The sequence below is a fragment of the Lactuca saligna genome, chromosome 5, assembly GCF_052625555.1.
Source record: "Lactuca saligna cultivar CGN05327 chromosome 5, ASM5262555v1, whole genome shotgun sequence".
Classification (NCBI taxonomy): Eukaryota; Viridiplantae; Streptophyta; class Magnoliopsida; order Asterales; family Asteraceae; genus Lactuca; species Lactuca saligna.
Window position 1 is genome coordinate 6,881,092 of NC_136421.1, and position 26,961 is coordinate 6,908,052.

Below are 26,961 nucleotides of genomic sequence, written 5' to 3' on the forward strand. Positions count from 1 at the left end.
CTCCATTATGAACTCCATTATGCTTGTTATGCTTTCTTTGGAGCCTTTTATGATTCAAAACTTGAGATATGGACTCTCCTTCGATGAAAACTTCAGATCTGGAATCTTATTGTATTCTAGAAGTGTAAAGTTTTAGTTAAGGTCGTGATTGAAGTCCCTCTTGATCTTGGAACCCCATTAAGAACTTAGGTTTGGAATTTAAAGCCTTTAAAGCCATGCATGCATGTAAAGTTTTCAACCTTACGTGATAAGCATGCCCTAGAAGCATGGATCTGTAACTTAGAGTCGTTGCATGGCTCAAATCAAGCCTGTATGGAAAAGGGACTGAATGGACTCGGCGAGTCATATGAAGATAGCCTTGGACTCAACGAGTTGGATGAGCAACTCGGCGAGTCCGATGAAGATTGCCTTAGACTCGACGGGTTGTTCTACAACTTATCGAGTCGGATGAGTTTTCTCGAGAAAATGAGTGTTTTAGTGAAATGGCTTCATTCCTTCGTAGTTACACGTAAAGTCAGCAACTTTACGTGTTCAGATGGTCCCAAGGGCTCAGATCTACGAGTTAGAGGCCCTGGAATGGATTAGAATTCGATTGCATGGAATCTGCGTTTAGACTCGACGATTCGATTCGCGAGTCCCCGCTTTCCCTTCAAGTGGTGAGTTCAGAGTGAACCAGTGAGTGGGAAAGGGGCTCGGAGAGTTAAAGTTAGAAATAGTAAAGGAGGGACTCGGCGAGTCTGCGCCTTGACTTGGCGAGTCCAATCACCTGGAAGTTGACTTTGACCAGGGATAAAATAGTCATTTTACCCTCAGTATAGTTATCAGTAGTTGATTGAGTGTGTTTATGAGAATTGTAGCCGGGAGAGACCGGAGCAACATCAGACAGTTCTCGGGTGGAGTTTTAGCAGCCAGCTTTCAAGGTTAGTTTTCCTTCCAGTAGGAACGGGTCTACGACTACAATGTTGGCTCGTCTAGTTAGCAGTCAGTTCCAGACTTTGGTCCGTTGCAGTAGTTCAGTGTGCTTGATGTCTTTGTGATTCAAGCATGTCTTATGTTATGTGTTTCGGACTTCTGTCCGATGCAGTCTGCAATATATGTTTTATGCTAGTTGATATGTTTATGCTGTGATATGTTATGCTCAGTCAGTTTCCGGACTTCGGTCCGATGCAGGGGACAAGGTCCCAGTCAGTTCCGGATTTCGATCCGATGCAGTTAGTTTCGGAATACGGTCTGATGCAGGGGACAAGGTCCCAATCAGTTCCGGACTTCGGTCCGATGCAGAGGGCAAGGCCCTGGTTAGTTCCGAACTTCGGTCCGATGCAGTTTCCGGACTTCGGTCCGATGCAGTGGGCAAGGCCCAATTTGTGTTTATATGATTGTATGGTATGTGGTAGTATGGGGGAGCTCACTAAGCTTTGTGTTTACAGTTTCAGTTTTGGTTTCAGGTACTTCTGCAAGCGAAGGGAAGGGCTCGGTATGATGGCATCGCACACACCATAGCTTCAGTTTATTCATCGAAGTTTGTTTAGTTTTTCCTAGATATGACTTGACACAGTTTGATACAGTTTTTATCACGACACTTTATTATGGTTTTGAGATATTGACGTACGATTTTATTTTATGGCATTCGATGTTATGGTTTTAGTATTATTTAAACAAAAATTTTTGGTTCGTATTTTGGGTTGTTACTACTAGAGCATTATCCAGTATATATACAGGCAATGCTAGTCTTCCACCAAATTTATGCGATATAAAGGAGTAATTTTCTCCGGAATCAAAAAATATATTTGTAGGCAATCCATTTACAAGAAAGATACCTGATGCGACATCCGCTGCATCCTTCACGGCTTCCAAGTTAATCTGAAAGGCTCTCGCCTTCAACTTCAGTGGGATATTGGGCCTTGCTGCTTCCTTCTTCTTCGGGCAATCCTTAGCAATGTGCCCTTCTTCATTACATTGATAACACACCCTTTTGTTGACGGTGCACTAGTTGGCATGATGCCCAGACTTTCCACACTTAAAACTAGTGACCTCTCCATCACATTTCCTATGGTGCTTCTATTTGCACTTTTCACACCATTCGCTTCGTCTCCTCCTCTTTCTCGAACCGGACTTCGAGAATTTACTTTTCTTGTTGGATCTCGAATCCATCGAAATTCATTTTCTCACCAACCTCTGTCCTCTCCAGACACTTCTCCCTTATTCAAGTCTCAACATTCTTAGTACCCCAGATGGCAACTTTTAGAGTGGTTGCTTGCTTGACCATCAGACCAAAGTCTGCTGGTAATCTGTGGGCAAACTTGTTAACCTTGGAGAGTTCAGTTGGAACTAGATAAGGAACAAGCTTCATCTTTTTTGTAAAACTTGTAGCATACTTGGTGACGCTCATTCTCCCCTTCTTCAGATTCTAAAACTCATTGTTGATTTCCAGAAGATCCTGCTCGGAGCAGTACTGCATCTTCAGTTGCACCAGGAAATCTTCCCAAGACATCTTGATAGCTTCTCCCTTGGGCATCATATCAGCTAATAGCTTCCACCAGCTCAGTACTCCAGACTTTAACAGGGGAACCATGAGAGTGGTCTTCTGTTTGTTGCTACATTCGCAACTCTCAAACATTGTCTCCATCTTGGATATCCAGTCCATAACTTCCATCGGCATTGGGATTCTAGAAAGACACAGTGGTTTGGATACCATGAAATCCTTGTACTAGCATCCACGTCCGTCATTTCCTCCACCTTGGTTATTTCCTTTAACCACTGGCGGTTCAACTTGACCAATAGTCCTACTGTAGTTACCTTCTTCCGACTGTTAGTCATTCGGTTCGGGTTGTTCAACAGCCATTGAAGGTTCATCCCTACTATTCAGCAACAGTTGCTTCATTTCTTCCTTCTGTTCGGCTATCATAGCCCAAATCATGGCTTGTACTCCAGCCATCGTGACTGGCTTAGGTCCAGCTTCTATTATCGGCACTTGCTCACTCACTTGGGGACGAGGCTGCTGATTCCTGTTTTCATTCTCGTTTCCAACTCCACTTCGGGTTCTTTCCATTTTGATCTATACACCAAATTAGGTGAATTTAGATCTTTATTCACGTTAGAAGTTTAAATCCTCCTTATGACTCTGAAACGTTACATGCTAGTTATAATATCGTAGTCGAACACTTAGAATCTTGAACACATAAGGTTTCCAGATCCGGTGGGCAATAGACAATAGATCGAACAAATAATAACATATAAGGCATCTTTATAGCTATAACATAAAGCATGTAGCACATAAAAGCATTTTAGGCATCCTCCCTAAAATAAACAAGTGCTCGTGTCTAAAGTATAGTAGACACTCATCTCACAAGCATCGCTTAGCATTCTAAGTTTATGTCTAGAAATCTTACAAATTCCTAGTTCTCTTAAACTAATGCTCTGATACCAACTGTGACATCCCCAATTTCACGGCCAGAAAAGACCGATTTGTTTATGCTTTATTTTCAAATCAGAATAACCTTTTAAAGAAAAGTGTTGTGGAATTCGTTCCTAAAAGAAAATATGATAAAGATTTATCAAAGCATTTCCGAAGAAATGTATTTCATTAAATAAAAACCTCGAGATGTCATTGTTAATACATATCAAAAGCATAAACAATACTACAAAGGCTTTACAACATTTATTTATATCTATTGTCCTATAATCCATAATTCTCTCGTTAAGTCATCCAACTATGCTCTCGTGCCACTACTTGTAATACAAGAAACTGAGTGGGTCAAGCTTAGGAGCCTGGTGAGCACATAGGGTTTTCAACCCACAATAAATAAGTTTACTAATTTCATCAAACCAAACAAACTCGATTACCCATTCTCATTATCCTCACTTTACGTCCCTAAAGCATCTAATATAAGGGACCTAGCCTAAGGATTTTCATTGGGGTGACAACACTACTTAGGGGATACCTCAACAATTTATGTCAAATAAGGCAACCATGAGGGGGGGGGGGGGGAGGGTGGAGTACACCTGGTGAACATTTAGTTCAAATAAACATCTACAGGTTGCGAGCCTGCTAGCATTCCACTAGACTGTCTAGAAAAGTCTGTGGTCGTCATCTATACTCCGCTAGATGACTGGATCATCGTTAATATTGAGGCCTCTCATCATTTTATTCCATCTACCCATGTTCTACCCAACATATTTGCAGATATAAAATACATATATATAGTCTAGATCTGAAAAATGAAGTTTAAATCTTTCATCCAGCATAGATCTCAAGGTATAAATAGATATACAATTCAGATTTGAAAAGAAAAGTTTAGATCTGAAAAGAAAAGTTTAGAGCTAATAAAAATAATACATATACAGTTCAGATCTGAAGAAAAAGGTTTAGATCTGAGAAAAAAAAATATATACATTTCAGATCTGAAGAAAAAGTCTTGGATCTAAAAATAGAAAGTTTAAATCTTTCATCCAACATAGATCTTCAAGATAAACAGATAATATGCACACATAGCATGTAATTTATATAAAATACTTCATATATATGTATAAAATAAAAGTAACTATGCACTCACTTGTTAAGGTGGTGATTCGGATAGCGTTTCGCTTCTTAAAATAATCTTCTTTGACGAAACAACGGTTTTGGTAAAAACCGGGTTCTGCACGGGCAGAGTTTCAAATTGAAAAACTCTTTTTCTCGGAGCCTTTGGGCGCTCCAGGGCTTTCTTCTAGTGCTAGGGAGGTTCGCTGGGCTTTGGGAGTGTTTGGGAGGTTTAGAAAGAGAGTAGAAAGAGAAAGAAGTGGTGAAATGTGTGAGAAATCCGCCGGCTCTCGCATCCCTTTTATAGATGTGAGGCCTCGCAATACGTTGGGCGCACCCTCGGTGGTACATTGCGCATAGAGGCAGGTGTCCGAAATTTGTTAGTGTTATGTGGCTAGCTCTGGACCGCAGAAGGAAAGAGACCGTGGGGCGTACTTCGGTCAACATTGGGCGTCCGACTGTACGTTGGGTGTAGCCTTGCACCAGCTCGCAAATTCCCATCTCGACTTCTAAAATTCATAACTTTCGCATACGAGCTCTGTTTTCAACGTTGTTTATATCCCAGCGTAGGTGGGACCTTACTCTACAACTTGTGTCTAGGCTCCGTCGGCTAATTTTGAATTTATTTTTAAAGTTATATTTTTAACAGGCCGAGACATGAAAAGTGCGTTAAAAATCCATAACTTCTTCATTCGAAGTTTGTTTTCGTCTGTCTTTTTACTGTTGAACTACTATTAACAAGACCTTCGATTCTCGTTTAGGTTGTGTCGGTTAAAAATCGGTTGATCTAATATTCGAACTCCGGGCTGCATACTGCTATGCCGAAAATTAGAAATTTCATAACTTTCTCATAAAAAGTCAGATTTGGACGTTCTTTTTATGCACGCTCTCGGTTTAATATATGCTACAACTTTCGTATAGATCGCTAAGGCTAAAAACACTTTATCGTAAACTTACTTTTTACGCCATGCAACGTCGTGCCGATTTTGTCACGAAACTTCGACATGTCATAACTTCTTCGTTATAACTCGGATTTCGGCGTTCTTTATATTTTGGGAATCCTGTCACGAACACTACAACTTTCTTCATAGATATCGGGTTTATCTAACATTTTATTTTTGATGCTTATTTTCATTCTTAATTTATTATATTATCATAAATAAGTATAAAACACATAAATTCACGTAATACTCAAATAATTCATTTTTATTACTTTGAAATAAGTTAAATTTGTTGACCCTAACTATTATATCATCAGATCAATGTTTAGCCTCAAAACACGGGCATTACAAAGAATCTCGTTCGATGATGTTGATGATTTTGTGGGGTACATTGTACGTCCATAAGTATTATATTAGTATTTTCCCTCCTTTTTACTTGGACTGTGAGATAGAGCATGTATGTATCTGACCACTGCTAGGTATGTCTGAGTGGGGCAACCATTAAGCGTCTGGATGATTGGTCTGTATCAGACCAAAGGGTGACAAGTCATCTGCCAGAGTAAGATGAAAAAGGGTGACCACTGACCATTCTAGACAGTCGTGTTAAACACTAACAAGCTCATTACCTGTAGGTGTTGATGAATTATATTATCCGAGGTGTTTGGATGTGTTCGTCAATGTACTTTCATCTCATTTGTTGTCTTTCTTGATCCTTGTCGGTTGCTAGGGAATCCCCGAAGCAACACATTCAACTTGTTGTCCGCATTGATCCTTCTATTTAGATCTCGCAAGGGCATTGTATAGGGTCACTTTGTGAGGATCGACGGGATGAGGTGGATTATCTCATAGGTATGATATATATGTGTTGAGGATAACAATTGATTTTGCAAGTTATATATATATATATATATATATATATATATATATATATATATATATATATATATATATATATATATATATATATATATATTAAAACGTTGTGGGATTGAAAACCCTATGTATTTCACCAGGTTTTCTAACCTCACCAACTCAGTTTATATGTATCACAAGTAGTGGTGTTAAGACTGTTGAAGGTTTAAATGAATTGTTGAGTGATTGAAGAGAATACTTGCAATATTATTTAGATCCGTTAGGTATTTACGTTGTAACGTATGTTGTGTATTAGTTATGACATCCTTAGGATTTTATTATTTGAGACAATCATTTGTACTCAAAAGATTTTAATATACTTGGATTTTCCGCAAATAAAAGATAATATAATGCATAAATAAATTTTTTTCGGTTATAAAAATAGAGGATATCACAACTGCATATCTGACTCCCGACTGTATATGAATATTTGCCCATGAGGTAGTCGTCGGTATTAGCAATGACTGTTATGCGGGTTAGGGTCAGACCCATTATATTCTTTGGGTTGGGCTCATTATGTATATTGAGCTGAGCCCGTTATGTAAGTTAAGGATGGGCCCATTATACTCCTCGGAGGGGCTCCTTATGTGAGTTAGGGATGGGCCACCATTATACTCCTTGGGGGGTTGGGGGCATTATGTTGGTTGGTTTAGGCTCGTTATGAATGTTTGAGTTGGGTCTGTTGTATATGATATATGCATGTAGATATAAGAGTATGAAGATTGGCGTTAGAGTCGAGGACTTTGTGTAGATGCATTGTATATATTATGTAATTTGTGGTATACTGGAGAACTCACTAAGGTTTATGTTTACAGTTGTGGATTAAATATTTTGTAGGTTGTTCATGGTAGAGCTCGGTGGAACTGTACACACGCATCGAACATATTAAATTCTGTTGTTTTCTAATTCGTCTCTCTCAGATAACATTATGGTTTCAAACAAATAAATATAACTTATTGATTTTAAGTTAAAGGTTTTAACCATGGTTGTAAAAATCGTTTGGCGGTAGCTTGACAGTCGACTGACGATAAGCGATTAGTCGGACTAGGCAGGGATTAACCGGAGATTAAATTAATCGGGGACCCTTAATTATTAATAAAATTAATATTCCCTAAAGTACAAAGTATTTGAAAATTTAAAATTTTGAAAATTTTTCTTTAGTATTTTAAAATTGAAGCTTAAATTTTTGAAAATTTAAAATTTTGGTTTAATATTTGAAAATTAAAATTTTTTGAATTTTTTAAATAATTCCCGCCTATGACCGCCGAGACTGCCCATGACCGCACATGCCGATTTTGACCGATTTTGACCAATTTCCGCCAAGCACCGTAATCGTAATCGGTTTAAGGCCGCCAAACGATTAATCTCCGGTTAATCGGCCGCCAAAGCTGATTTCTACGACACTGATTTTAACTGGTTAACCTATTTTAAAAATGAAAATTATATTTTATAATTTTTTTGGAACGTTATGCATACAGATTTTAACGTTTATTTTTTTGGTTGGAACCCCTTTTTGGAGCTATTTTTTTTGTTAATGTTCATCTTTGATTTTTAACGTCTCTAATTTTTAATTTTTGTGGTTAAGGCTCATCTGATCATCTTTGGTAGTGTTTCGATTTTAAAATTTTGTTGTTCAGTTGTGTATTGAATTGATCATTTGCAAATGAAATTATGAATTGAACCGTTTGTTAAATATCCAAAGTATGGTGTTTATTGAAACCACGAAAATTTATCTTGTTTAGGCTTATAAAAATAATTTAGTATAATTTTATACAGAGAAAAATTCATGAAATGACCATAGGAAAGTGATTGTTTGAAGATTTTAACCATGAAAAATCATGTTTTGTAAAATGATCATGACTTCCGTAGAGGTGGGCTCTGCGGAAGCCTTGAACCTCTGAGAAATGGTACTTTGAAGAATTGAGGTGATAGTGGTAATATTGTAAAATCACACAAAAAAGTTTGGTTTGTACTTGCTTGGCTGCAGAAGTTTTGGGGGGACGTTGCTGTGGAATGAAGGCCGGAACATGAAAAATCCCGATGTGATAAGAACAGTTAAGAAATCCCGATTTTTTCCATAGTTAGCCGAAAAACAGTTCCTCAAAGGTGTGAAGATAAAGAACAGATCCTCGGAGATGTTGATGCGTTCCACAGAGGTGTCTTCGCAGAACCTTTAGAATCATTTATATTCTTTCAGCTATCATTTCCTTAGAGAAATTAATGTTCCGCAACGCATACCGCATTTCCGCAGAGCCATCTTCTGCGGAAGTATGTACCCTACCAATTTTTTTTTTTATCTTTTTCCCCTGCCACTTCATTTCATCATTGTTGTTCACATTCCTCAGAGCTATAAGGCTTTTGCATAAAGGATCTCTACGGAAGGCATGATCATTTTACAAATCTTAGTTTTTCAATGTCAAATTCTTCGTACAAACCCTATAATTTGGTCATTTTATGAATTTTCTCTTTTACATGTACGTATAATATTACTAATACAACGTTTATAGGACTTTACAGGAAGAGGAAAAAGAAATACATCCTAAATCGTGGACGACTATTCAAATTGAGTATGTCTAGATCGTCCTAAATAACTATTAAATACTTTAACAAACTCACTAGAATGTTTTATTTGATAGATCAAAGTACAAGTGTACAACAATCTTTTTTTTTTATAGGATTTACATTACAAACCTATTCCAAAATCTTGAAGAATATCTAAAGATATTTTTTGAAATAACTTGTTCTTAATTAACTAAAACTCTAAAACTTCAACGTTATTTTGGACTTGTATGCAACCAAATTGAATAAAAGCAGCTATTCTCTTCTTGATCTCTTTTGGATTAGCACCAACAACTTTATCCATCACTTCCCATTCTTTATTTTTGTTAGATGTCATCATTAAAAAAGTAGGCATTGCTTTTATTTTCATTTTCTCCCTCAATCCCTGTACATTTCACGAAAAAAAATATATATATTAAAATATTAAATAACCAACTGTTAGTGGGGCCATCTACGGTTTTAATACCATGCTTCTAATTTCAATTAGACATAAAATAAACAAATATTACATCAAGTATTAAGTATATCAGTTGTTATTTAAATAACATGTTGATATGAATGATTACATTAGTCCTAAATAATTAATGTTACCTTCACCTCATCCACATCAACAGATAAGAAAATGGCATCTTTATGTATCAAAGCTTGTTCTTGAAACAGTGGCTCCATTGCTGTTGCAGGCTTGCACCACATTGCTGTAAAATTCACTATTATCTGCAAAAGTTTCATAATAATCAACTATAAATATTGTATCATTCATCAATGCATGTAAGATATCTCAAGATATATAAAAAAAACTTAGGTTATAACTACTTAATGTCCAATGGGTAATATATATATTCTTTTAAGATATATTTTTTTATTTTTTTAAAAGTAGTTAACATAAATCTAAATATGATATAGCTTAAAAAACTTACAGGAGAATCTTGATACATAGGCTTAGATGTGATGTGGTTCCATTTTTCTTGAGAGTCTACTTGCACGACTCTAGATTTGACACCTTTCTTAAGCATTGTTTTTCTTAGGGATTCTTCTTGCTAATAGCTTGAAGGCTTATATATAAACTCGGGCTATTTATAGAAAGTTGAGAGGGAACAACTTCTTTGTGAGCCAATAGTATTTGAAGTCAACTTTAACCCACTTTTTTTATATCAAAAGTAATAATTTTGCTTTCAATATATAAAAATGTTTGCTATAAATGATAAGATCTTTTCTTTGATTACAAAGTGAACTTTATTTTATGTAATCAATCTTTTATTTTAAATATAAATATAGAAAAAAAATTAAAATTAATCTAAATTCTAATGTATTTTATTCTTGTCTTTGAAGTGTAATTAGATACCGAGATTCATGTATATGGTATGTATTCACAGTTTAATTTTGTTTAATATTTTAATCTTGTCATTGAAGTTTGCAAATTACCAAGAATTTGTCTGAACTTTGAAAAGAAAAATCGTTTAGATGTATTTGGAACAATAATATCTGATTTTGGGTAAATACAAAAATGAAAACCTATTTTAATTTGGTCATCAAAATTTAAAAATCATCAAGAAATTGCTTAAACTTTACAAAAGAACTTTTTTTTTTTGGTAATCTTAACATGGTCAATGACTCAATGCAGACAATCAATAAGATGTAAGATCTATATTACCTTATGACATCGTTTAGTAGAAAAAAACATTTTTTTCGTGGATTTGGATTAAAGAAAAGCCTTAAAAGCCTAAAACACGTTTCCCCTTTTTCTATACCATTACATTTATGTGATATGGTTTTTGACCATTTATACTAAGACAAGTTGTCTGATATAATAATTAAAGCGATTTGTTTTATATTTTTTGTATGCGAGATTCACGAGAATTGACTATTTTGTATGTGATTTGTTATATATTTTTAGTCGATAGAAATTGAAGATTGTTAAAGTTTAAAATAGGAGGGACAACAGATTAGGTTTAGTTAAACGGGCTTATAATTTCTAACTCAATTCAATTTGTTTAATGAATGGGTTGAAATAGGGTTTGATATGTTTATATTTTTTCACAACCTAACATTTTTAATAAATGTGGATAGACCCGTTTAAATATAAAAAGTTAACTAAATTGAACTTGTATGTTACATATCTCTAATCATTATTTAAATAAAACTAAAAATTTACAAACTCAAATAACTATTGAAGTTTGAAAAAAAAAAAAAAAACAAGTACCGAGCCCAATTGTTCAAATAAAATTACAAATAATACTATTTAATAAACATAATCATTAAATGGATCGATGGGTTGAAATTAGGTTAAAAATTATAAAACATAACTCAACTCAATTAATAAAATGGATTTGGAATCTCAAACTAACATGCTAATTATTGGATTGGATTGATAGATTGGTGGCTTCTTACGTGCTCTAGTTTAAAGAGTTTAAATTGTTTTTAAAATTATGGTATGCTAGTTATACAAATCAATAATGAAAATTTTACATATTTGTGATAAAAATCCATTTTAAAAAAAGCAAACATTATAATATGCAACATAAGAAGCAAATTATTATCAATTATGTGAAAATATTAATTGTTTAATTGAGGTTGGATTAAGATGGCAACAAACTATATCTCCTAATCCAATTGATTGATATTATATATCCTCGTCAGCATTAATATCCATTATTCCTACACGGATCAAACTTATCGGTTAGAGATGCCATAGTCCATAGAGGGTGGAGCCACACCAAGTGAAACCGGATATTTCCTCTTTTTTTTTTTTCCCTCCGGTTAGGTTGATAAGTTGATTAGAAACATTTTTTGTTTAATTTTTTTGAAAACTTGCATAATAATATGTATCAGGAAGTAATAACTAATTTTTTAGTAAATGACATAAAAATCTGCAATGTTTTTAAAGTTGATTGATTCAGACCTTAAAGTTCTTTTCTTGTTTTATGGGGTATAAAGTAGGTTATGATTTGTTTTTTTAGTCTCTTCAATCTCTAATAACCGGCACACCATATGACATGTGACCATTTAGATCCAACAAAACTTAACTTATGCCCCCATAAAGCTAAAAAATAAGGTTGAGATCATTTAAACCAAAACTCAAAAGCACACATTAAAAACACACACTTGTTTTAATCTTTTCAACCCCTAATAACCGATACAACATGTGTCATGTGACCATTTAGACCCGACAAAACTCAACTTATGCCCACATAAAACCAAAAATAAATAAATTTGGGAATCATTTAAACCAAAATTTAAAAACACACACCTGTTTTAGGTCGACTTCATCTCAGCAATCTTGAATATGAAGAAATGGAAGATAAATGAAGATCTGAAGACATTCCTAACGATGAAGAAAAATGTGACCAATAGTCCCATTAGTTGAAGACTATTAAAATTTTAATAATTTGGGATGCTTCTCTTCCAAAATGGTATAATGAACAGGGAAAGATGATGATAGAGCTCTTGTTGTTCCATGGGTGCTAAGTTGTGTTGGATTAGATCTCTAAATGGATAACGTGTGTTGTGTCTCCATAACTTTAGTAGCATAGGTAGCTTAAGGAAACTCCATAACATAACTTGTGAATGTCATTATGCCTCTATCATGCAACCCATTAAACAGATTAAACTATTAAACAGTTAACCAGGTATCATGTTAACAAACTAGAAGACAATATAAATTGCAGAAAGTAAAGAAATTCACAAGCAACATTTTGGTTTCAAAAATAGAATTCAAGTGATGTATCATGTATATAAAGTCAAAAGAAGCATCAATTACCCTAATTGAACACATTCATATGATCCCTGAAAAGGCAACTTTCGACCACTCAATTCAATCAAGTAACAAATCACATCACAACTTGAAAAAATTCACACCTTCACGACATTGTACATCACTAGAATGCAATTGAAATCACAAAACACACATACACAATCTTTACCTTAGATTATAACCATAAAATCCTACAATTCGAAAACCTAAACAGCTTCAATTGCTCTTTAAATTTTGAGGTTTCTAAGGAAATTAAGTTGATGCAAATTTGACTTTTGAGTGGTTCTCTTGAACACAGAGACATTTATCGTATTAATCTCATCACCGCCGTCTCGACAAGACATGAAAATGACGACAATTAGTGGGCAACCTTCTTGTTCAATTTGGCCTTTGCTTTTTGTATGCAGCAACAAGGAAGAAAAATTGAATACTCTGCTAGCACATTGGTGGCGCGTGGAGACAAATATGTAGAAAAATAATTGGCGGAGATGTAGTCAGCCCCACCGGACAACACCATATAAGTGGTTGTTGGTTCCTTGGGTAAGCTCAAGTGCTTTCAAAACATATTGATGAATGGCTTCAAATTACTAATGAAACAAGTGAGTTTTTTGAGTTTTGGTTTAAATGATGTTCAAACTTATTTTTTGTGTTTTATGGGTGTATAAAGTGAGTTTTGCCATGTATAAATGGTCACATGTAGACGTTGAAGGGACTAAAAAAATATTTTGTAACCTATCTTAAATCCCCATAAAACCAGAAAATAATTTTAAGGATTTGATCAATCTAACTTTAAAAACATAATAGGAATTTTGTGATATTTCTCTTTAATTTTTTGAATTAAACAACTTTGTATTGCGTTGAAGTATTCACGACTTCAAGTACAACTCCCGTTTGATTATTCTATTTCTTTTCTCGCAGATTAAACAGAATTTTGCACACGTCACTAAATGAGTCATATGAGGTTTTACTCAACGTCACGTGACACATAGCAAATTCGAGTCTATTGGGCCACATGACAGACAGGCCTAATTGTATAAATCTAAAGCCCACAAAATTTCCATATACATATTACATAGACATAGACTTACCATAGAGGTTATCAACTGGCCCAAGTGGCCTATCTGGCTGTGTAAAATTACCGAATTGCCCTCAGTTTAGGATGTCTATTTCGTGGCCGGTAACACCCATCAATCTTTCAAAACCCATAACTCTCTTATCAGCTAAACACCACCTACAGGCTACAACCATGGCTCCGATGGCAAACCTTAACCAAATTTTCATCACTTTTCCGGCCATCCCAAAGCTTTCCGGCGACGGAAAGTCCCGGCCAGATGCAGGTACAGCCCGTTTGACCGGAATCAATGCGGAGGAAACTCAAAACCACCCATTAAAACCAACAAGAAGACTGGCATTAGGACTCGGCTCTTTGGGACTCTTTGCAAATTCCAACATTTCCGTTGTTCTTGCGGAAGATAACGGTTTTTGGCTCACCGGACCTATTCCGATACCCCGGGCCTTAAATAGTAACTCTCTCGTATCCTTCTTTCAACAAAATAAAGAATGTTAATTTTAACTTTAAAAGTCCAAACACATCACTTTTCAGTTCAAGATTATTAATCAATATGAATTTTTAATCATGTAGAATGTTTTCCCTTTTTGAAGTAGTTAAGATGATATTTAACCTACTGTCGACAAGTTCGATAAAAATAAGGAATTTGCTTTTGAGTCTAGTGTTAGAATTTTTCACGACTTTGACTTCGAAAGTCAAAATTGTTACAGTGATCGATAACTTGGAGACGGGCACACGGTCTTTCTTAAAGACGGGAGTGTACATAGCCGATATTGGGACTAAAGGAAGACAATTTCGGCTAAAGAAGTACGCATTTGATCTTCTAGCATTGGGGGATTTGATAGGTAAAGATGCATGGAATTATGTTCGAAAGTATTTGCGTCTCAAGTCAACGTTCATGTACTTTGACTTTGATAAAGTGATCACTGCTGCTACATCCGACGAAAAGCCACCACTCCTCGATCTTGCAAACAGATTGTTTGATACGGTTGAAAAGGTAACTAATTCAAAACACCACATACATAGATCAAGGTTATAATCTTGACTTTTGGTCATGGAAGATCACCAAAGTCAAAAGTCAAACCATACTCGGAAATCAATAAATTTGAAAAAGAGAGGGTAAAACCGTAAAAGTGCATTTTGTTCTGTATATACGTGTGACTCATCTTTTTTTCACAGCTAGAAGATGCAGTAAAGAAACAAGACCTTCCTCAAACTGAATTATTGTACAAAGACACAACAGTTATTCTTCAAGAAGTTATGACGAAAATGGCATAAAACTTGTCATGACATGAAATGTATGTGCCATGATTGTGAATCATCTTCCTCAGCTTTGTTTTTATTGTTAATTGTTCTATATGATGATAGAAATACAACATGTGTTGATCATATACATATTCCAAACTCTTAATGTTCAAACATAGTCATATGTTTGTTAGAAATTAGGGGTGCGAAAAATGTTTTGATAATCAATGAATATGGATTTCTTCAGAATTATGTTCTGTATTGATATTTCTCTCAAGTGTACGGGTTAACATGAAAATCAATGAATATGGATTTTTTTGGAGAGTATATATATGGTATGTTCATGATCATCGAAGAGTCCTATATATGAGGAGATATAAGTATATATTGTTAGAATTGGGGTATATAAAAAACTTGGAAATTCTGAGAATTATGGTTTTCACTTTCAGATTAAAGTATTTGGGTGGTACTCCCAATCTTTAATCGGATAAGACTCAGAATTGAGAAAAAAACAGAAGAGAGAATGTTTTGATGTTACGAAGAAGAAGTCTACCAACCACAGATTCGGATATGATCATGTAACAGAAAACTTCCTGTCTTAAAACTGCCACATGACAATTTTATGTTCTAAAACTGTCCACAAACGGTCATAAACAACCTTAAATCCCAGCCAGAGGCTCTGCCCCTTGGACCTTGCCAGGGGCTGCGGCCTCTTGGACCCCGCTCCCAGGGGCGCTGCCCCCGGACCCTCATCGGTTTAGGGGCTTTGCCCGTAAATAGCAGTATACTTTCAACAAAGACAAATTTAAACAAATGTGCACTCCACACCATAGCGATTTGTTCAATCATTGTCAAAGTGACATTGATCAACAAATTGACCCCATTACACTTAAATAACATTAGTGATATAAAATCACCAACATATATAAACATATATCTGAAATTTCGCTAACAACGTTAACAAAAAAATATATATATGTAATCTATAGTAGAAAAATGGATTCTAGAGATAGCTGTAGCGGCAAAACTGACCAAACAAACATCTTAATTGGCTCCAAGTTGTCGATAGTTGGATAGGTCGTTGGACAACTTGGTTGTCAAAGAGCTTAAGATGTTACCAACAAACCCAAACTTACCCTATTTCTTCTATGTTCCTTCATTGACTTAATATTTACATCGACAACTCAACATACATTTAATCCACATTCAATGTCATATAAGCCCTCCCTTGCTTCTTTCAATTTTATTAAACTTTTATTGTGACTCCTCTAAAATTAAGTTTAGGAATACTTTATGAAAACGTGAGACTTTAGATTTCTTCTTTGTCTCATTAGATATTTTAAATTTTACCTTTTATACTCATGGCACACAAAATCGTCTCATTCCCCAAATAAAATTCTTGCATAGTTAATTGGGTTTTCATGTTAAGAACGCTTACATATTCATACTAATTTACTTCTAAATCTATATATTTTGTCCATAATGATACTTAAACTCTCAATCTTTGATTTAAGTGCACGTACTCTTTAGGCAAAGGTCATTTGATAAGTTTCCATGTGTTATGTATCATCCCAAAACAACGTTCATTTAAAATAAAATTTGAATTTAAAATGTTACATTAATGACAACCAATAAATAAGTTTCCAAAATATTTAAATGTACCTTATATTTTTTGTAGTTAATTTATTTTATATCTATGTATATAACTAGATTATAGCCCGCGTTAAACGCGGAAAACACATAAAAAAACATATAATCGTTTATAGATATTGTATAATGATTATAAAAAAATATATATGACTATTGGTATTATTGAAATATGTTGAAAATACATTAAAAACGATATATATATATATATATATATATATATATATATATATATATATATATATATATATATATATATATATATATATATATATATATAATCATTGAAACATCTTTTTGTAGACATCATTTTTTGTTTTATTAGTTGAACGATTTTCCTCGTGTTATATAGTTATGATATATATATATATATAAGCATTTTAATTAGACGTTCATTGCATACTAATGTTACCTAATTTAAACATATATCGACAATTAATATACCGTTTTTTCTATTGTATTAAATATTAACAACTATTTTATTTATTCAAATAAAGTTATGTAATATAATTTATAAAATGTTAAATGTTATATAGATTTAATTTTAGTATATCATCAATGGAGATTCTTTTCTAAATCATGATTGGTTTATTTTAAATTGATTATAAATATAAATTGCTAGCTTTTATGTTTGTTTTTATTTATTTAGTGTTCGCAAAAATTTTGCATTAGTTTTGGCGCAACTTTGAATAATTTTAGTATATCATCAATTTAATTTGATATATCTGTCAATTATATGAAATATCAAATAATGACATTTCATTACTATTGTGATAATTTAGTTTATATATTGTATTTTCACTAATCTTAACGGTCTTATTTTTTGTAATAACCGTAACGCTTTTATTAAATGTACTTTTTACAAATCTCCTAATATCTTATAATTTTAATCTTACTTTATAATTTTTTATAACTATGTTATTTTCAAGATTGACTGCTTTAATAGTGTTTTTTTTTTGAGTGTATTCAATTTTATATTTCATTGTACAACATTATCGTTTGTATGTATTCTGAAATTTCACTTTAAAAATGTTTAATGTTTACACCTTGATATAATTTTTTTTAATAAACTCATGTAATAATTATGGAATATATATCTCATTTAATTAACATTTACTTCCTTTATTATATCAAATTTCTCATTAAACGGATATACTTTTGGAAAATAATAATTATAATAGGGCAGCATTATCTAAAACGTAAATGTTTGATATACTTTTGGAGAAAAAAATCAGGGATCATTAAAAAAAATTTATATAAATAAAATACAAATTTAAATTTGTTGAAATTATGGATGAAATTACTGATGAAAATTTATTTTGGAAGGAGTTGTATTTTGTAAGGTATAATAATATTACAAAATTTGAAATATCTATATTTGTTGTGTAAATTAATAAATTTTATTGTTACTATACGAAGATAAAAAAGTAGGTTGATATAATATATAAAAACATAATAATTTCAATGATATTTTAAAATGATGCCAAAATTAGCCGGACTCTTATGACATAAAATTTTTTAAAAAAAATCATAATCATCTCTAATATATAAAAGTAACATTTTCGTAATTAATGTGAGTTCCTATGATAGTTAATTTTTGTTTTGTTAAAGGTACCTAATACCTTTTCATGTTTATTTGAAAAGTTTCAGAAAAGTAGTTAACTGATTTCATGTAATTTGTGACAAACAAAATCGAAATATATGAATACATACATTTGATATAGGAACAAAAAATGATCGAAAAAAATATAAAAAGCGAAAAAAGGTACTGACCTTCTAGCGCACAAGAGCGAATGTTGATAGCAGAGAATGATGATGGAAGTTATAAGCAATATTAACGATGTTGTAGGAGAAGGTTTGAAGAAAAGAATCGATTGAAAATAAATGTGAGTCGTGGATTCAATGATGAATTGTATATGTATGTGATAATTTGAATATGATTTTTCGGTATTAATGATTTCCTAATAAAAAAAGATTTTATATTACTGGTTTACTAATATAAACGGATTTATATTAATGGTTAATATTAAGGCCTTGATTGAAATGATTTGTTAGTAATATATTTTTAAAATTGATCATATTAAAATCTTCATAACTGAAAATTCAAGATGTAAAATATGGAAAGCTTTTATTGGAATTAAATACATTCCATTTCAATGAATGTAAGTTATTGATTGATGATTGGAAAACATTTATTGGAATTAAATACATTCCATATGGGGAAGATGATGTCAGCAATTTGATCTAAGGGTGAAAAAAATAAGATTGAAATACAATCAATGGTCCAGATTATTTAAGATGATGTCATAAAGTTTCTCTTTTAGTAATATTTAAGATATGTAGAAATATTTATGGTAAGTTACAAACTAAAAAAAAAAAAACTTAGCACAACATTGTTTTTTTTACCGAACAGTTGAAAAGTTTATTAAATTAAACAAAGCCTAAGAAGGAGCTAGAACAAAACAAGTGTAATGTAGTAAGCATGTTTTGAATCCAAAGAGTGCAATTAATGGAGCACTTTTGGTTCCTAGAGGAATACCACCAGGAAAAGAAATTTCAACAATAAATCAAAAATAAAGTCATCAAAAATTCTTTGATCTTGAAATAGAAACTGCCGTCACTATATCAGTATCACTTTTATCTTTTATTTCAACTTGCAGAAATCATAATGTTTGGTTTTATTTTATATAAGTCGTTGGCCTATGAATCTCTAAAGGTATGTGGCGTATGGTTGTATGCATATGATCAAACATGAAAATCTTCCATCCACATCCATTTTTGGTGTTGAGTCATCAACCATATTCATATCGCTAATTATACATTGCTTAAATTGAATCTTTCCAAAAAAACGCATATATGCTCTCTATGAACAGAACAGTTGACTTCTCCGAATGCTTGATATATAAAAAATAAGGTAAATAGCACCATTTGAGCAACACACATCAATCCTCCTCAAGACCCACGTGAGATGTCAATCGAGGAACACTAACAATATTTTAATTAGGTGTGCCAATGTTTAAACCATATATATGTTGGTGATTTTAGTATCACCATATCATTTTAAGTAACTGGAACTAACATGTGAACTAAAGAGCTTCATGATTTGTACTCTAATACATGTACGGGATTGTGCGGAGTGCACGCATGTATAAGTTTGAGTCAGAAGCCGGTTCGACGATTAGTCGGGGGTCCGGGGGTAGCGCCCCTTTGGCGGGGTCTAGGGGCAGCACCCCTAGCGGGGTCCAAGGGGCAGAGCCTTTTAGCATAATAGCTTACGTTTTGCATGTGGGAACATAATGGAAAATTCAATTTCTTGAGGGTGATTATGGTAAAACTAACGAAACTCGTTAGTTTTTGGTAACCCTAATCCGGATTAATATTACTTGCTTTCAAAGCAAGTAATGACGGCCCAACCCTAATGAAACCCTAATCGTGTTTAGTATATAAACAACTCTTCCTTTCCAGAAGACGAAGGTTCTTTAGCTCTCGTTTACATCACACATTCACAGAACCTTTTAGCATAATAGCTTACGTTTTCTTTGCCTAGAAACGTAGGTGTCAGTTTGGATTATCATACGCTGAATTTTTTGTAACCCAGACATAGGGTAGAATATCAGTTCGGAAAGTGATATGACGATCCAAGCTGGTATCCAGATCTCCACCGCAAACCCTAATCTTCCCAACAATATATATGTGAAATTATTTTTTCAACCATTGAGCTGGGGACATATGTTTGATGTATAACGATCAACATTTTTGACTCATGGCCTACATGCTACATTTTTTTTGAACAACCGAATTATTATCAGAAGACACTAGCATGAAAACATTAAACATTAAAGAAAAATACAAAATGCAAGTGAAAAGAGTTGAGGGCATTGAAAAAAAAAACAAATAGTTTTTACTTTTTGAATTGTATATGCGAACAAATTAAAAGAATACAACATGATTATCTTGAAAAAGAATACAACATGATTATCACAAAAGTTAGAAAACCATAATAATTCGGTAGGTCCACAAGAGTTGTATAGTAGTCATACAAACAACCTCCATCACAACTCTTTTGATCATAGTCAACGACGACTATCCACCCATTCAAGTATATCACGAACTTGACTGATATTATGGAAGATCAAATCCATCCAAGAGGTCACCTGACTCTATGAACTTGAGATGCTAACTCACAAGACCAGAAAAGATGATTTGATTCTTCAAAATAGAATATCAAAGTTTCAAAACCAAGTATATTTCCCAAAGGACGTGCTCATGGTTCATGGGTTCATGTAATTGAATATATATGTTGTCAAACATACGACATGTACATAAATAATCCACAAACCTTCATAAATGGTCTCTGTGGTTTCACAAAATCTGAAGTTTAAACTCTAAATTTAAAAAACCTCATAGATGGTCCATGTGGTTTCAAAACTTTTAACAAATGGTCTTTTTACCAGACATCGTCATCTTTTGGCCGTTAATAGGAGGGCATTTTCATCATTTCACAAAACAAGGACCATTTATGAAGTTTTTTCTTTATTTAAAAAAAGGAAAAATAAAATATAATTATTTAATATAAAAGGGCCTCTCTCTCTCTCTCTCTCTCTCTCTCTCTCTCTCTCTCTCTCTCTCTCTCCCCCTAGTGTCAATCCCTTTTAAACGTCTACTTAATGAAGTTTTGTTGTAAACCCAATCCTTTCAATCGTCTCCTCAATGAAGATCGCATGCTATTCGACAACATCGAGTAAAAATCATCCCTAGCATCAACTCCAATAAATTGTGGCGATCACACATCTTCTCTGTCACGATGATTCCTGCAATCTCAAAAGCCAATACCGGCGGCAGAGTTTCCTTCCAAATTGTTGCTGTTTTGTGAAGTGGAACCAGAAGAAGGGGGCGAGCAATAGGTTTGTTCTGGCCCTAATTTTAATCCCTAAGTTTTGCAGATGCTACTTTGGCAAGGCCGAAGCCACCGATAAAATCCAATGTTATCTTTGATGCCGACCACCTATGACCATGGTTTCCAGAATATGACATCGATCGCGCCTTCGCCCTCGCCTGTTGATTTTATGTGAGATTCAAATCTAGTTTATGTTAAAACTCTTCCAATGTCATCAAAAGCCAATACTCCGACCCTTGATTTCTTGATCACCAGTTTCCCATTTGGTAGGAGAGAGTAACCATGGACGGAATCGAGGTTATGTAAGATCAGTTTCTTGACCTTGATTAGCCATGTTTCAAGACCCATACTGTTGGTTCGATTTCGTTGGATAGAAACAAACAAACAAAAAAGCATGTATGCACAAAAGATTTGAGCAGTATATAGTGGGGTTTGGTTCTGGTTCTGGTTCGTTGAAGTAATTAATGCAAACACAAGTTGAATGTTTGAGGGTTTGATTTGTGTGATCAAATTTAATTTGAAAGAAAAGAGAAAAGGAATTATAAAGAATATGAAGGATTAAAGATTGAAGGTTTATGGGCTCATGAGAAATGTGAAGAGATTCATTATATTGCCTGCTTTCAAACCATTGTGTATCTGTGAGAGAGAAGGAGGTGAAGGACGATGACTATGATGGTTGGTGGATCTCTAACTAAGAGAGAGAGAGAGAGAGAGAGAGGGGGGGGGATTTTATATTAAAAAATATATTTTATTTTTTCTTTTTTTAAATAAAGCAAAACTTCACAAATTGTCCTTATTTTGTGAAATGACAGAAATGCCCTTCTATTAACGGCCAACAGATGACGACGTCAGCTAAAATGACCATTTGTTAAAAGTTTGAAACCACAGAGATCATCTGTGAGGTTTTTTGAACTTAGCGGCTAAATTTCAGATTTTGTGAAACCACAGGGATCATTTATGAATTTTTTTTAATAATCTTTATGGACTCATTACATTAAATTGTGTCCATGCAAAAGATTTTATGATTTGACCGTCAATGTTTTTTTATCCTTACCATCTCATTTGAATTTCATTCCTATCCCTTCACCCCCAAAACTTTTTGAAAAAAAAATCCGATTTTTATGAACCTTTTAACATGAATCTCAAAAGGTTTTCATTAAATCTTTGAAGAACAAGAAGAAGGCGACATGTCAACAGTTTGGTTTTGTTTGAAGAAATCATTCCACTGTAAAACAGATCCTTCAGAATCGAAATCCAAGAACCATTTATCCACCATCGTGACCCGAAAACCAGGCAGGTGGGGTTGTTCAAGATCCATTGCATATCCCCGTCATCTTTCTTACATTCATAATGGAGTATGATTTTTCCTTGAAATAGTCGACGAAGCTGCTCCCTTTCGAAGACGTCCCCTTTCTCTATTCATGGAATTTTCTGTGTAACTTTGGGGGCGCGAAGAAAGTATATCAATAAAAAAAGGGGACGAATTTAAAGCTTATTTTACAAATAAAAAGAAATTGGAAATTGACTATAATCAATATTCCTCATACATAATACGTGATTATAGGGTTTGCTCGAGAATCTCGTTAATTTCGAGTTTTTTTGTTGCTTAATTAGACAAACTGGGGTTATCCTTGTCCGAGACTTGTTTGGATTTTATCATTCTCGATTATTATCGAACAAGATTGTTTGAATTATTTACGAAAAACCTGCCTACGATTGGCGATGATCTATGCTTTAGGGTGTAATGTTTTTTTGGTTGTGTTTATATTGTTTGGTGAAATGATTCGGATTGATATTTCAAGAGAAAATGGGCGCCAAAGTGGTGATTTTATTCATGACAATTATCATTCTACTTTACCCTTTGGCGGAGGCAGTAGAATCAGACAGACATCGCCAACAACTGCCTCCTGACAACCAAATGTATTTGGAGGAGACCATGGATGAGGACACGGTATTACTCCATTCTTCCTCTTACTTTGAGCTTGATATGTGTTCCAAAAACTATCAGACTTGCTTTTCTTTTACATAATGTTAGTTTAATCCATTGAAAATCAAAGAAGCAAATAGTCTCCAATAAGCATCACCAATGCCCACCAGGTGTTTATGAAAAGACTTACTGAAATCCCCTTGTTCCTTGGTATCCATATTCATGTTTTAGAACGTTAGAATCTATTAAAGTGTCAATTTCAGCTAAAGTTTGATGGTGATAATCGTTTAGATCTTATTAAGCTGTGTGGATGATGATGCAGGCAGAACTATTATGGGTGAACTGTGGAGCAGAGTTGATGTACACAATGGAGGCTTTTGAAGATCTTGAATATTGTGGTTGTGATAAAAGCATTACAGGAAAAGAAAGAATAATAAAAGCTATAAATGTCCAAGACCCACATGTGAAGAAAACTATACTGGATTGCTTGAAGGAGAAACGTATTGTTTTATCCAAACTCAGAAAAGATAAACTTTCTGCAACAACAAGCTTGTACATAAAGTATTTAGTTTCCTTTTTAAGCAAGCCTAATATTATTATTGATCATTTTCATGGAAGACGAAAGTTGGGTGAAACTGTTAGCCAAGGCACGGTTGTTGTTGCTGTAATTGTTACAGCAATCTTCACTATGTGTCTCGCTGGCCTTCTCTTTTATTGTTACATTAAAAAGCATGGTGGAATTCAAAATAATGATGAAAAGCCTCTTCTCAGTTTAAGTATGGGTAAGAAAAAATTTAAATTCCAGTTCATTTCCATTTTTTGATGTTGAGTCAGCAATGCATTCATCTTTTAGGTGGTTTCCGAAGAAAGTCTACTGATAACCAATCAAATGGACAGAAAAATGATTCGTCGATGGATGCTAGAGTCTCTGTTGATCCAGATGCTTCTGGAATTCCAAACGTTAATGATGGCTCATCTTTGGATCCTTCTATGCAACCACCAAGGGTAAAAGAGTCTCTACGACATACTTTAAAGCCTCGAGCAGTTAGGGCAGAATCGTCTTTGCGGCCTACCGGGAAAACGGAATTTGCTATACGGCCTTCCGCCGGAAACACAGGGTCTCCGATTGGGGTTGGTGGAACAGAATCATCTCCACATCCTGAATCTTCTACACAACAACCACCTCCTACCGGATCTTCTCTTGCTGCTCCTGCTCCTGCCGCTGATCCTCCTCCACCTCCAGCTCATGTTATCCCTCATGTACAGCTTACCGAACCAAAACCTCCTTCTGTTGAGTCGCCACCTGCTCAAACTCAAGGAGCATCGCCACCTCCTCAAACTCAAGGAGCGCCACCACCTCCTCCTCAAACTCAAGGAACACCGCCACCTCCTTCGCAAAATCAAGGAGCACCACCACCACCACCACCAACTGGAGAAACAGGAGGAGCACCACCGCCACCGCCACCAGCAACTGAAGGATCAGGAGCACCACCGCCACCACCTCCAACTGGAGGATCAGGATCAGGAGCACCTCCTCCACCGCCCAAACTTGGTGGGAATGCAGGTGCACCTCCACCTCCTCCTCTACGTGGATCTGTGGCACGGCCATTAAGTGCAGCCTTGAGACTTCGACGGACTGAGCAAGTTGATGCTTCTAAAGCTAAGCTAAAGCCATTCTTTTGGGATAAGGTTATGGCTAAACCTGATCAACAAATGGTTTGGGATAAGATAAGATCAGGATCATTTCAGTAAGTTTTATCAACTCTTTTTCCTTTGATATTTACATATTGTACACTAAAGCTTCAGAATCATAACGTATATGTTCCTCAATCACATAGGTTTAATGAAGAAATGATTGAAAGCTTATTTGGGTATCAAGCGGCTGAAAAAAACAAAGATCAAGACACAAAGAATGTTGCCACGAAAAATAAAGATCCCCCCGTGCATTTCGTCCAAATTATTGATCCAAAAAAGGCACAAAATTTGTCTATTCTCCTAAAAGCACTTAATGTGACAACAGAAGAAGTTTCTGCTGCGCTTATAGAAGGTAATTCTTCTTTCTTCATATTCCATTTTATTCTCACACCTAAAACTAAAAGCATCTATTTTTTATGAGTTGAATCAGGAAATGAGCTACCAATAGAAATTGTTCAAACTTTGCTAAAAATGGCACCCACTAGTGAAGAAGAATTGAAGTTGAGGTTATACGATGGGGATCTTCATCGACTTGGACCTGCAGAACGATTTCTAAAGGTTTTGGTTGAAATACCTTATGCATTCAGAAGACTTGAATCCTTGTTATTCATGTGCACACTTCAGGATGAGGAATCCAACATCAAAGAATCTTTGGAGACCTTAGAGGTTAGTGTGTTCAAATATTTGCATCAAAACATAATCACTTTTGTATTAATTAATTTTTATAAAAAAATTCACAGGCTGCTTGTGTCCAACTTAAAAAAAGCCGGTTGTTCCTCAAACTATTAGAAGCTGTACTGAAAACTGGGAACCGGATGAACGTGGGAACATTCCGTGGTAGTGCAACCGCTTTCAAACTGGACACACTTTTGAAACTATCGGATGTTAAAGGAGTTGATGGAAAAACAACTCTTTTGCACTTTGTAGTTCAAGAGATTATGCGGTCAGAAGGTATACGGGCGGTCCGGTCAGCCAAAGAAGGGAAAAACATCTCCAGTATCAAAACTGAAGATCTTCTTCTAGAACCTCCTCCTGAAGAAGCCGATGAACATTACTGCAAATTAGGGCTTGAAGTTGTTTCATGTTTGAGTAGCGAGCTTGAGGATGTGAAAAGAGCAGCGATTATTGATGCGGATGGGTTGACGAGTTCGGTTTCGAAACTTGGGAATGCACTTTTGAAAGCGCGTGAATCACTGAATACGGATATGAAGATTTTGGAAGAACAATTGGAAGAGGAAGCGGATGAGTTTTGGTTGATTTTGTCAACTTTTGTTGAGAATGCTGAGAAGGAGATTTCGTGGATGCTTGAGGAAGAAAAGAGAATAATTGCGCTTGTGAAAAGTACAGCGGATTACTTTCATGGGAAATCTGGGAAGGATGAAGGGTTGAGATTATTCACGGTTGTTCGGGATTTTTTAATTATTTTGGAAAAAGTAGTTAAAGAGATTCAGGCTGCACCTATCAAGCCACTAAAGAAGAAAGATAACATGTCATCGGGTACACAAAAGAAAGAAGAAATGTCATTGGATCCTGAAAGAAAAGATGATCAGAATCAGTCGACGAATGGAGGTCCTACGTTGACCCGGATACCAAATTGTCAAATTCCTTCTCCTCCAGATTAAGGACAACACAATAGAGCATAGTTCTAGTTCTAGTTTAGAAAAGATGGTGATTAGTCCACATATTTTTTTAGTCATATAAACCAGGTATTGTGTTTTCCACGTTATAAGATTACATTACATGGCTTTGTCCGTTGTTCTTGTAAAAAATGTAGATAAATCGACCACACCAATCTGATT

The 26,961-nt window shown here is 34.6% G+C and overlaps 3 protein-coding genes across 4 annotated transcripts; 2 read left to right on the forward strand and 1 right to left on the reverse strand.

The window, feature by feature from the left end:
- Positions 1-8,974: 8,974 nt before the first annotated feature.
- On the reverse strand, positions 8,975-10,031 carry LOC145045626 (thioredoxin-like protein CXXS1). Of its 2 annotated transcripts, none has more exons than XM_078993954.1 (3): positions 9,849-10,031; positions 9,529-9,645; positions 8,975-9,316 (listed from the first exon to the last, which is right to left on the reverse strand). In XM_078993954.1, exons 1-3 carry the CDS (start codon positions 9,942-9,944, stop codon positions 9,125-9,127), a joined length of 405 nt encoding a protein of 134 aa, XP_078850080.1. In that variant the 5' UTR covers positions 9,945-10,031; the 3' UTR covers positions 8,975-9,124. The 2 variants fall into 2 exon arrangements, with proteins under 2 accessions (XP_078850080.1, XP_078850079.1); XM_078993953.1 differs by having other exon boundaries at positions 9,523-9,645; positions 9,849-10,007.
- Positions 10,032-13,853: 3,822 nt separating this feature from the next.
- On the forward strand, positions 13,854-15,325 carry PNSL3 (PsbQ-like 1). Its single transcript, XM_078958453.1, has 3 exons — positions 13,854-14,205; positions 14,462-14,748; positions 14,931-15,325. The coding sequence occupies exons 1-3, from the start codon at positions 13,929-13,931 to the stop codon at positions 15,027-15,029; spliced, it is 663 nt and encodes a 220-aa protein (XP_078814579.1). The 5' UTR covers positions 13,854-13,928; the 3' UTR covers positions 15,030-15,325.
- Positions 15,326-22,639: 7,314 nt separating this feature from the next.
- Positions 22,640-26,940, forward strand: LOC144998894 (uncharacterized). Its single transcript, XM_078958622.1, has 6 exons — positions 22,640-23,491; positions 23,790-24,249; positions 24,321-25,215; positions 25,306-25,514; positions 25,593-25,828; positions 25,903-26,940. Exons 1-6 carry the CDS (start codon positions 23,348-23,350, stop codon positions 26,782-26,784), a joined length of 2,826 nt encoding a protein of 941 aa, XP_078814748.1. The 5' UTR covers positions 22,640-23,347; the 3' UTR covers positions 26,785-26,940.
- Positions 26,941-26,961: the final 21 nt, after the last annotated feature.